The 10,840-nt window shown below is 40.1% G+C and overlaps 1 protein-coding gene across 1 annotated transcript; it reads right to left on the minus strand.

Annotated features, from left to right (window-relative positions):
* Nucleotides 1–1,053: 1,053 nt before the first annotated feature.
* Nucleotides 1,054–5,310, minus strand: LOC149215139 (uncharacterized). Its single transcript, XM_089389631.1, has 4 exons — nucleotides 4,690–5,310; nucleotides 2,984–4,259; nucleotides 1,664–2,848; nucleotides 1,054–1,181 (listed from the first exon to the last, which is right to left on the minus strand). Exons 1-4 carry the CDS (start codon nucleotides 5,308–5,310, stop codon nucleotides 1,054–1,056), a joined length of 3,210 nt encoding a protein of 1,069 aa, XP_089245757.1.
* Between the last annotated feature and the right edge of the window lie 5,530 nt (nucleotides 5,311–10,840).

Below are 10,840 nucleotides of genomic sequence, written 5' to 3' on the forward strand. Positions count from 1 at the left end.
TGCTTTTAGAATTCTAGAATTGCAGAGGAGAGCAGCCCCTTATTACATTCTGCAATCTGCTATTTATAATATCCACAAAGGAATTCTTGAGAGGAAAGTTTGTTGAAGAGAAATCTGTTCAATTCAATTTTATTTGCTCAAAATTTCAATGTTTAATTGCTGGAGTATTTTTATTGATTGAGATCTTTTTCTCCATATCTCTTCTACTGTTTTCCTGCAAGAAGAAATCAAAATAAATTAAAATGCAACAATAAAATCAAAATGTCATTGCTGGCATTTAAAACAAATCCAATCAAATACAATTAAATAAATAATTGAAAATAAAATGTAAGCTTTCTATTGATGTCTGGGATGGTTTGATTGGCCAAGGATATTATTGACGAATAGATCTGCATTTAGAAGAGGCTTGGACAAATGAAAATGCAGAAAATAAAACTCAGAAAATTGATTTTGTTTAAAATTCGTAGCTTGATCTTCTGTTTGATTTTTGACCCAATAAATGACCAAATCTGTTAGTGAAACCTCCTCAGAAATGTTCTCTTTGATTTTATCTTTCCAATGAGCCATCCTGGGCCTCATTTGGCCAAGTAAAACTCATTCTATGAGCTTCCAAAGTTGATGAGTCAAATCTGGCACAATTCTGGAATTTCTGTTGCTGGGCTAAAAATCAGAATTTTCAATTAAAAATTTAATCCTAAATTAGAATTCTAATTAACTAATAATTAATTCTAATTTAATTGTTAATTATGAATTAAATCAATTATTTAATAAACTATTTATTAATTAACTAACTATTAATCTAAATAATCTAAATAATAATTAAATTTTAATTCCATTAAATTTTATATATTTAATTAATTAATTTAATTAAAATTTAATATATTAAATTTTAATTAATTATTTTTAATACTAAATTTATCCTATACTACCTATTTCTTTTTTTTTCCGAAGAAAGAGAAATCATAATTTCTATTAAAAGAAATTACATGCTGTTGATGCCATTGGCATATGCTGTAGTGTGGTTTTCACCACTGTTCAGAAAACAAAATTACATCAAAGTACCCACAGAGATACGGTGGTTCTGTATCCCTCAGAGAAAGTGCAATGTCTCGAAACAAAAACAAACAATTCTGTAAAAGTATATCCGCTATACAGGTGCAATAAGAACTTCTGAGCTGTGTCTGTTATATACAATAAATATCATAGTAGAGCAAAAAATTAGATGGGGGCATTGCCACCCTGTGGGAGGCCATCAATATATGGACGATGGAAAAATTTGTGCATCCCATCTGGTTTGTATTCCTCGATCAGCCAATCTCCTAGAGGATGATTCGCCGCTTCTTTCGAGAGCCGGTCAGCAGTTGAATTTCTTTCCCTGTAAATGTGAGAAACAGTGATCTGGTCAAAATGTGTTTTGAAAAAAAAAATTCTTCCAAGATATGTTTCAATGAATATGCATGACAGATGGATTTGTTGTTTGCCCAATCAATCACAATCTTAGAGTCCCCAAAAATTTGTAGTTGCCGACAGTTTTTGAACAAAGCAAAATAGAGGAGATGTCTCAGTGTAATTAGTTCAGCATGGTTGTTTGTGCCCGGACCAAGTCCCATTCTCAGGTGAAAATAGTGTGAGTCTGATAGATGAAATAGTATGCCCCCCCCACAGCCTTGTCTCGGAGCTGCCCCATCAAAATATGCCCACGGCATATCCTTGTTTATGATTTCTGGCATAATGTTCTTAGGGGTGTTCTGTTTATTTTCAAAGGGGATCTCCGTATATGCCGCGCATATGGAAGGTGGGAGAAGGTTCCAATTTGCAATGCAGTCCTCAAAGATGATTGCATTCTGCCTATTCCAGATGTACCAGGACACCAAAAGCGGTAAGTTCCTGGACTTTTCTGAAGCCACTGCGGTCCACCACTGTTCCCAGGCCGTAGGTATATCTTCCCCCTGCCAAGCTGTATTTATATTGAGAGCCTGAGTGACCTGGTTCCATAGATCCTTTGTGACCTCGCAGGTAAGAAATAGATGTAGAGATGTTTCTTCCTCTTTTCTGCAAAGGACACACCATGTTGGTCCAGCAAATGCTCTTTTCCTGAGGTTGGATCCAGTAGGTAATTTATCTGCAAGAATGTTCCACATGAGAAGTCGAGTTCTTGGTTGAGCTTGAAGGTGCCAGAGAGCTGACCACCAGCTTTTATGCAAGTCGGGGTTCTTTGCCTCGATCAGCTTGTAGTAGCCGATCTTCGGCGCATAATTACCAGATTTGGCAGCCGCCCAGATTAACTCATCCCCTTCCTCTTTTAGTCTGATGTGCGATTCTGTTAGTGCCTGTATGTAATCTTTCCAATTAGAGTTCCATTCATCTGTCAGTTGCCACTGTCGGTCTGTTATCCATGCCTGTGAGAAGATGGAAGAATGTTGCTGATCTCCAATCTGCGCAAGGTATTTAATGCCCCTGTTGTTAAGATATCGAACCAGCCCTTCCGGCAGTATGTGCGCATTCCCAGAGCCAGGCCAAGGATCTAAGCCTATGCGGACTTGAGAGCCATTACCAATACGCCATAAAAGATTGTCTCTAATGAGAGGCATAGCATTTAGAGTGGCCTTCCAGATCGCAGATATGCCTTGTCGGTTCCAATGGGGTCTACGGATCCAGTCGATGATGTTTGAGGGCCAAATATACTTCTGGTGTATAACTTCCGCCCAAAGACTGTTCTGTTTGAGTAGTGACCAGCCCTGCTTGGCTGTCAACGCTTGTGCAAATTCCGAAAGAGCTTTTAGTCCCCACCCTCCCCATCTCTTTGGTGTAGTGACCAATGACCATCTCGTCCAGGCAAATATCTTCCCTTTTTTGTTTCCATTCCAAAGGAATCTGTTGCATATTTGTTGAATTTTTTGGAGAATGCCCTTTGGGATCCATGTGAGGGACATCCAGTATACTGGGGTAGCCTCAAGAACAGATTTGATCAGCAGAAGTCTACCTGCTTTAGATAGAAGACGATGATGCCAGCAATTTATCCTTTTTTCTATTTTGTTGATGAGCCAAGACCAGTGCTCTATTTTGTACCCATCCGGCCTTAGTCTAAAGCCAAGATATTTGATTCCATCCAGCAAATTGATTTCCAAGAAGGGGAAATGCTGAGTCGCCAGCTGAGATTCCTGATATGTGCACCCCGCCGTGGACCTGGTAGATTTCTCCCTATTGATCACCATTCCCGTAGCCTTACAAAAGAGTTGAAGAATATCATTTAGTGCAATGGAGTCCCGGACACTTCCATTCAAGAAGATTAGGATGTCATCAACAAACAGTAGATGAGTGAGATAGTACTGCTCAGTGATTTTGAGTCCACTGAAGTCTCCATTCCTTTTTGCTGTTGCTATGAGCCTACTAAGCCCTTCCATAACAATAAGAAAGAGGAGTGGGGAAAGAGGGCAGCCTTGTCTGATTCCTCTGTTGATGTTGAAGCGAGCAGAGGCCGAGCCATTGATGAGGATAGCAAAGGAGACAGAAGATATGCAACCCATTATCCAGTTTATGAGAATGTGGGGGAAGCCCAAATGTGTGAGAATCATCTTCAAATAGAGCCAGTTTACCTTGTCAAAAGCCTTTGCAAGGTCGATCTTTAGAGATATGCCTTTGAGGTTCTTATGCTTTATGGAATGTAAGGCTTCCTGGGCAGTGCCAATAGCCTCTTGGATGTGGCGATTTTGGAGGAAGGCAAACTGTTCAGCAGAGATATGTGAGGACAGAATAGGTTTTATGCGGTTTGCAATGATTTTAGCAATAATTTTGTAGAGGCAATTACATAATGAAATAGGACGGAAGTCATTGAAGGATGTAGGGTCATCTGTTTTGGGTATCAGGGCAATGAAGGTGTAGTTCATAGGGGGATGGATGTGCCCTGTGCTCCGGCTCTCCTCAATGACCTCCAATAAGTCCTCGCCCAGCAGATCATAGAAGGCAAGATAGAACTCCACTGGCCATCCGTCCGGCCCCGGACTCTTATCTTTCTTGAACCATTTGAGGGTGCTTTCCAACTCCTGTTTGGTAACCGGTTGAATGAGATCTTCAATATCCTCCTGACCCACAAAGCTAGGAAAATGACCTGCAAGATTGATGATGTCAGGTAGATTGATGTCATTCGGAGCAGTGAATTGATGCTTAAAATGTAAGACCCCCAATTTGGCAAGTTGCTGATGCGTGGAAGCCCAACCATCCGGTTCACTTGGCAGTTCCAAATAGTGTTTGATGCCTTTCTACCATTTGCAAGGTTATGGAAGTATTTGGTATTACTGTCTCCAGCTTTGAGCCAAATGGCTCTGCTTTTAAGCCTCCACAGCTCCTCCTTTTCTTGTAGAATCTTTGTTTTTTGCCCAAGCAGCTGGTTCAGTAATGATTTCGAGGCATCAGTTAGGTAGCCAGTCCCTTTTTCGTCTGTCAATAGAGCTATCTGTGCTTCAGTATCATTAAGCATCTGTTCATCGCTGAGACGCTTTCTCCTCGCCCAGGTCTCAGTCAGTTTCTTTAGCTTATTTAGTCTATCACAAAAATCCACCGCTTTCCGCTGCTCTCTCAGGGGGGTTGTGATGCCCAGAATTCCGAGACCATATTAATGTAATCCGGCTCTTTTAGGAATCCAGCAAAGAATTTGAAAGGGGAGCGGGGCTTTATTTTTTTATCGCTGACCTGTAGTAGAATCGGATGATGATCAGAAAGACCACCTGTGCTGACCCATTGTCTATATAGGGGAAACAAAGGAATCAGATCCTCATGCATCATAAATCTGTCTAAACGCCGCCCCAGAGCTGCCTCACCAGTACGCTGATTGTGCCAAGTTGGGAGCTTCTTATTCATAGGGATATCCACAAGTCTATGTGCATCAATTAACATATTCATTTGATCCGCGATAGGATCAATCTGAGCATGATGTCCCCAGGATTCTCCAACCCCCAGGGAGAAATTGAAATCGCCCCCCAGCACTGTATTCTGTGTAATGTGATTGCCATTCAGAAAGTTTTGCCAGAATGATAGCCTATTTTGGTTGGGGCCATATATGTTAATAATCCTGATAGGGAAACCCAATTCGCCCATGAAGATGTCCATGCCGAGGAAGCCTCTGCCCCCCCATATGGAGAGAGGCCTGCTTTTTCTTGGATTTATGCCAATGGCCAGACCACCAGATCGGCCACTAGCATCCAATCCATGGAATATCCAGCCTGGGTGAAGAGCCTGTAGGCTTCGCACCGCCACCTCAGATGTGCATAAGGTTTCCTGAAGGAATATTATATCACATCTTGATTCATACATAAGTCTTTTCAGGGCCAAACTTTTTTTGGGGTTGGCTAGTCCCCTGCAATTGTAGGAGAGCCAGATCATGGGGAACCACAAGTCAGGGGTTCAATTGCTCTAAGTGCCCGTTCAATGGTATACTGTCGCCCCTTCGCGACATCAGCAACAACATTTTGTATGGCCGAGTTGATTTTAGATGGTCTACCCCTCTTTGGCTTGCGGTATCGTCCAGGGGATGATCCCAGACCAAGCAATCTGGATCGAGCCCGGGGTCTGAGATGGTAGGGGTGTGATCCGGAGCCGACCGGGGAGGATGAGGGTTCGGGGAGGCCCAGCTCCAATTTGTGAGAGGAGGGTGTGGTGGAGAAGGTGGGTGGAGGGGGAGCAATGGTGCAGGGGATGGAGGGAAAGGGTACTTGATCAATTTGAGGGGACCACAAAGAGGAGTGCATAACAGAATGCAAAACATCAGAAAAATTATGAGAACTGATGGGAACAGAAACATTACCCGGGTGAGATGAAACAGTCTCCGCGGTCTTGGAACGGGTGCGCGGCGGGGCAGGTGTAGATGAAGCCTTTCTTCTGGTGTTCTTCTTGGCGCCTTCAGTAGCCAGCTTTGTTGGAGTCTCATGTTGAGTCTGCTCCCCTTCCATAGGAATATTAACTCCTATGTTTTGATCCACTGTAGGCTGCTGTCTGGGGCCTTTGGTATCCTCGGATGTCACCCCCGAATTCAGTGGGCAGTCCTTGTAGAGATGACCAATTTTATGGCATCTTCGACATCGAAATGGTACACCTTCGTAGTCCAGCAGCTGCTTGCGCGAGAAATGTCTGTGATGCAGGGTGATTTTCTCCTCCAGTCCCGGCCTGGTGTCAAGATGAACGAGAATGCGAGCCATTGTCATGATTCCAGTTTTCTCATAGGATTTGTCATGCTCCAGGTAAGTGCCTAGAGTATCGCCTATTCTCTTGAAGACATACGGGGTCCAAAATTGCATGGGCAGTCCAGGAAGACGAACCCAGATGGGTCCAGCCCCCAATTGTTCACGCTCCGGGTCGAAAAGAGGATCCCAGCGCTTTAGCAGGACTGGTGCCAGCTCAATATGCCAGTATTGGGAGAGGATCCATTGGGTGTATTCAGGGCTGTGGAAGTGCAAAGCGAACCAGCCCCTCGCGAGGACCCTGATTTCAGGTAGTTCTTTAAGAAGAGTGCCCCATATCTCCTCCGCCCATAGCTTGAGTCTTTCCACTGAGTAGGTACGACCCCTTACCCTACCGACCAGGACTTTACGGGCAGTTTCCAAAACATCCGGCATCTGAGCTTCTTCGCCAAAGGTGATGTTGAAATCAGAATCTATAGCGCGAAGGCACTTGCCTTTTTTCAGTTTCTCTGAGCGCTTACCAAAAGGGAGGTCCTTTAGTAGTTTGCGGCACGGATCAGATGAACTGTGCTGTGCGGATCCCGCAGAACGAACTGGAAGCAATGGAGTGTTAAAACAGCCCGAGCGGATGGGGGAGCGAGGTCCAATACTGCTAGTGCCCGGGAGTAGAGAACGGGGGGGGGGGCGCAATGAATCCAGTGGGTTCTGCGGCATTAATGAGATGGAGGGTGAATATGAGGTCGATGGAGGTTGAGGCAGTGGGGGATTCGGTAAGGCAGGTCGAGGAGGGTTCTGAAGCGGAGAATCAAAAGAAGGCGAGGACTGTAAGCAGGAACCCAATAGATGGAGCGTTGCTGGTGAAAGGGGCGGGCATTCGAGGGCCGGAAGGTCGGCCAGGTTAAAGTCCGAGGGTTTCTTCTTCCCAGAGTGCGGCAGATGCGGGTGTAGGGATGAGGCAGCTGTCTCAGAAGCAAGCTCAATACTCCAGGGTTTCATAGAAGGCTGTTTAGTATGTGCCCAGATGTCTTGGTGAGGCGTAGGGTCCGCCTCGTAGTTTATGAGGTCTTCCTCACCCATGCTGCATGTCAATACAGAGATGCCCAGAGAAACCGACCAGGGGACCGCCCGACGGAAAGTTGGAGAGCTTGTGTGCTGGGATGACCGGAGGGGGACCGCAGAGTAAACCCAGGTGCCAAGAATCCCGTGAACTGGTTGTCGCGTAGCTGCCAGTCAATGGTCCGTGAATCCAACACTCAGTCCGATCGTCGCCATGGAAAAATTCGAGTCTGTATCGAAACTAGGGTTAGGGTTCCACCATTTTCGCTGGAGCTCCTCCCAGGACTCTCCTATCGACTCCTACTACTACCTATTTCATAACTACCCTACCACTCATTCACTCACGTATGAGTGTTGAGATGAAAAATAAAACAAAGCTTATACGAGACTTAAGCTAAATGCCTTATGCCCCTTTGCTTTTTGCTCTTCACGATCGACGATCGGGGATAAGAGGGGTATCGGCAATCAGCAAAACGGGGGTCGGGGTTTCGGAGATCGAAGGTATGGAATGGTATGTGCTGATATAGATCCCTGATCCGATCCGAATCAATTTTTTATTATTATTATTTATATATTTTAAGCATTAAATTTTATTTTAATTAAATTAATTAAATTAATTTAACATTTAACATTAATTTCTAAACTACAACCACTTGGAAAATAAAAATAAAGTAAACTACATCGACTTCAAAATTCTTGGTTTTCGAGATTAGTAATCAATTTGGAAATTAGAGTAAATTACTAAAATCCTGTTGCTTCATGATTTGGCTGTATAAGTAAAAATGAAAAAATGTTAGTAAGAATTAACTAGGGGTTAATATTTAAAATAAATGCATTATTGAACTAATTTATTTACAAAATGCAATATTGTACATTTTATGCGTTTTAACCCAGGCTAGATAAATAATTAGACTTCAAAGGAGTGACATTTACAAACCAGTTGACTAAATGAGGCGAAACAAGCGTCAATGGGAAGCTTATAAAAAATCAATTTTAACAAAGCAATCAAAACAAGAATCCAAAGAAAATGAAAAATTAACAAACACGTAGGATAATCAACTAAATAAAAATCCTAAAAGGTGTTTAGCCAAAATTTTATAGAAAGGGTCCCCATTATTTGAAGTGAACAAATCAATAATGGGGGGTTGTGTTTTTACCACAACAATGGTGACACACGAGAGAAGAACCAGTTATCTCTGTTTGATAAGATTTTCCTAAAATTAGAGTAAAAATAATTAAAGAAGAGAAAATTATTTTTGGATTGCTTGACTAGGTTCATTAGTTTGAATAAAGCAAGAATCATCTAACTGTATTTTTTATTAAAATTCCTCATAAATTAAAATATTTCAAAATTCTATACCAGTCTTTAATTAGTTGTAGAGATAAAGCAGGGGTCACTTTACAGCGTAGCTTTTAAAATATACTCATTTGTCATGGGTAGAGCCACTGCTGCCAGCAAACATCTATAGTCTCGACAGGGTTACCTTTTAATCATTAATGATTCAAAATCCTATTTCTTTAAGAATTATTGACTTAAAGATAAATCCGTTTATATATGTTTATTTTTTATTTTTATTTTTCAATTCTTAAAAGCCATTGTCCTGGTTTGGTAGCCATATAGTTGACAATGCCATTCACTGGTTATAATTGGACTAAACAAGCTGGCTCGTAATGAGACCCATTGTCTTATAATTGTTTACAATCATAAGCCATTACCCTGGTTTTTTTAGCAGTGTTGGTAACGTCAGCTTATTTTTTCCCTATGATCATGGTAAGCAGGCTCATGATGAGACCTATTATCTTTTAAGTTTAAATATATTTCTGGATTATATTCTAGAAAAATAAGACTATTTGAGACGGGGAGAATCATTGACTCCTTAAGAGTTAAGAATGACAATTTCAGAGTTAAAGGTGCTTTGCTATAAAGTGTCTTTATTTGGTTAAAAATAATTTTTCTTGACTGATAATAGAACTTTGAAAGATCTTACTAAAATATTGAAATCTCAAAATGATTACAATTTTGATGAAAAAGAAATTTCTCAGATTTTATGATACTTTGTCAACTTCTCTAAATTGGTAATCTATTCCTTAAACATGTCTACCTTTATAATAAGAAAAACAAACTTTATCAAGAGATTTAATAAAAAGCTAATAGGTGACTATTAACTATTTTTCCCTATGTATGCCAACCATAGTTAGGTAACAAGAAGGTCTTCCATATAAATCATGGCAAAATCACCAAAATCAAAACTGAAAACCAAAGGAAAAAGAATTCTTATGCTAAAATGAGAAAGAAATCAACAAACAAAAATAAAAATGAAGAGATTTGAAAAGTGAAAGGAAAATCCAAGTTTTGAAATACAAATTCTATTAAGAATGTTTATACCATTGTCTCAACAATATGAAGAAAAAAAGAAAATAATCGTGTAATTATTTCTTCTTATATCGAGATTCAGAAAAATCATACCTTGCGGGGTTGTAAATGTTTCAGGCTTTAGATAGCAGTGACGATAAAATTCAGCCACAATGAAAACCTTCTATCTGATATCAATCTTCTTGTTTCAAAGCATCATTTTAATCATTTTCTAATAAAAAGAATGCTTAAAGAAACAAACTAAAGGTTCATAAACTCCCTAGTGTAGCGGTTTCGATGAAGATTATCGCTGCTTATTAAAATAAATCCAGGAGAAGAGTATAGGTCTTCGAAAATATGATCCGACAGATGATCGAAAGCTTCAAATGTAGAACTGCAAAAAAGATTTTTATATCAACGTAATTTAAAAACAAAAATGAAACTGAAGTAACGAAATGGAAATTAATGAAAGTGGGTATATGAATCTTACCATTGGATAATTGCTTTTGATCTTACCTGAAAGGTATCAGTTTCTCCAATACTAACTGACTTTTTCTTTTAGTTAACATTAAAAACATGAAGAAGTGAAACTAACCAAAATCTTATACCCCAAAATCATTATTTATTTTATCTAAACTAAAGCAAGCAGTAAAATGTAAAAATGGAATGCTTTGTGTTCGAGGGAATTGAAATTAATACAAATGCATCAGAAGTGAGAACGAGAATTTGCAGTAATGAATGTTCTCAACATATTATAAGTTTCATATAAACTCCATGATTTTATAAATTGTCCAGAGTCAATACCAAATCCAAGATAATAAAATTTAAATATGAAGATAGAGAGGTTTTGAATTCCATATTTAATTATGGAATTATATATTTAAAACTGAAATATATGAGAAATTGAAATGATTTAAATATGCTGCAGATTGATCATTAACTGCTTTCTTACCATAGTGGTTACCTCAGCTAGCTTTTAAAATAACACATCGCCGTATCGGATGATTCACATCACATATTTTGTCACCATGTTTCAAGTTTAATTTGCAAGACTTCACCTTTGTTGCTATGCCATATATCGATTAAATGTTAATGGCTTAGAGGCATGCATTGGAAGCTATCGCATCGGAGGTTGCAATGGAAAATTGCCGATATGAAAACATGCGATGAGAAGATGTGCGATGAGATGGAGCGATCGCATCATTGAAGAAATATTATATCGGGGATTGGGGAATATTTACATTGTGCTTCCCACATC

This window comes from Pinus tabuliformis, chromosome 1_1, assembly GCF_031772625.1.
Source record: "Pinus tabuliformis cultivar Carrire ecotype Pingquan chromosome 1_1, CPIR1, whole genome shotgun sequence".
In the NCBI taxonomy this organism is placed as follows: Eukaryota; Viridiplantae; Streptophyta; class Pinopsida; order Pinales; family Pinaceae; genus Pinus; species Pinus tabuliformis.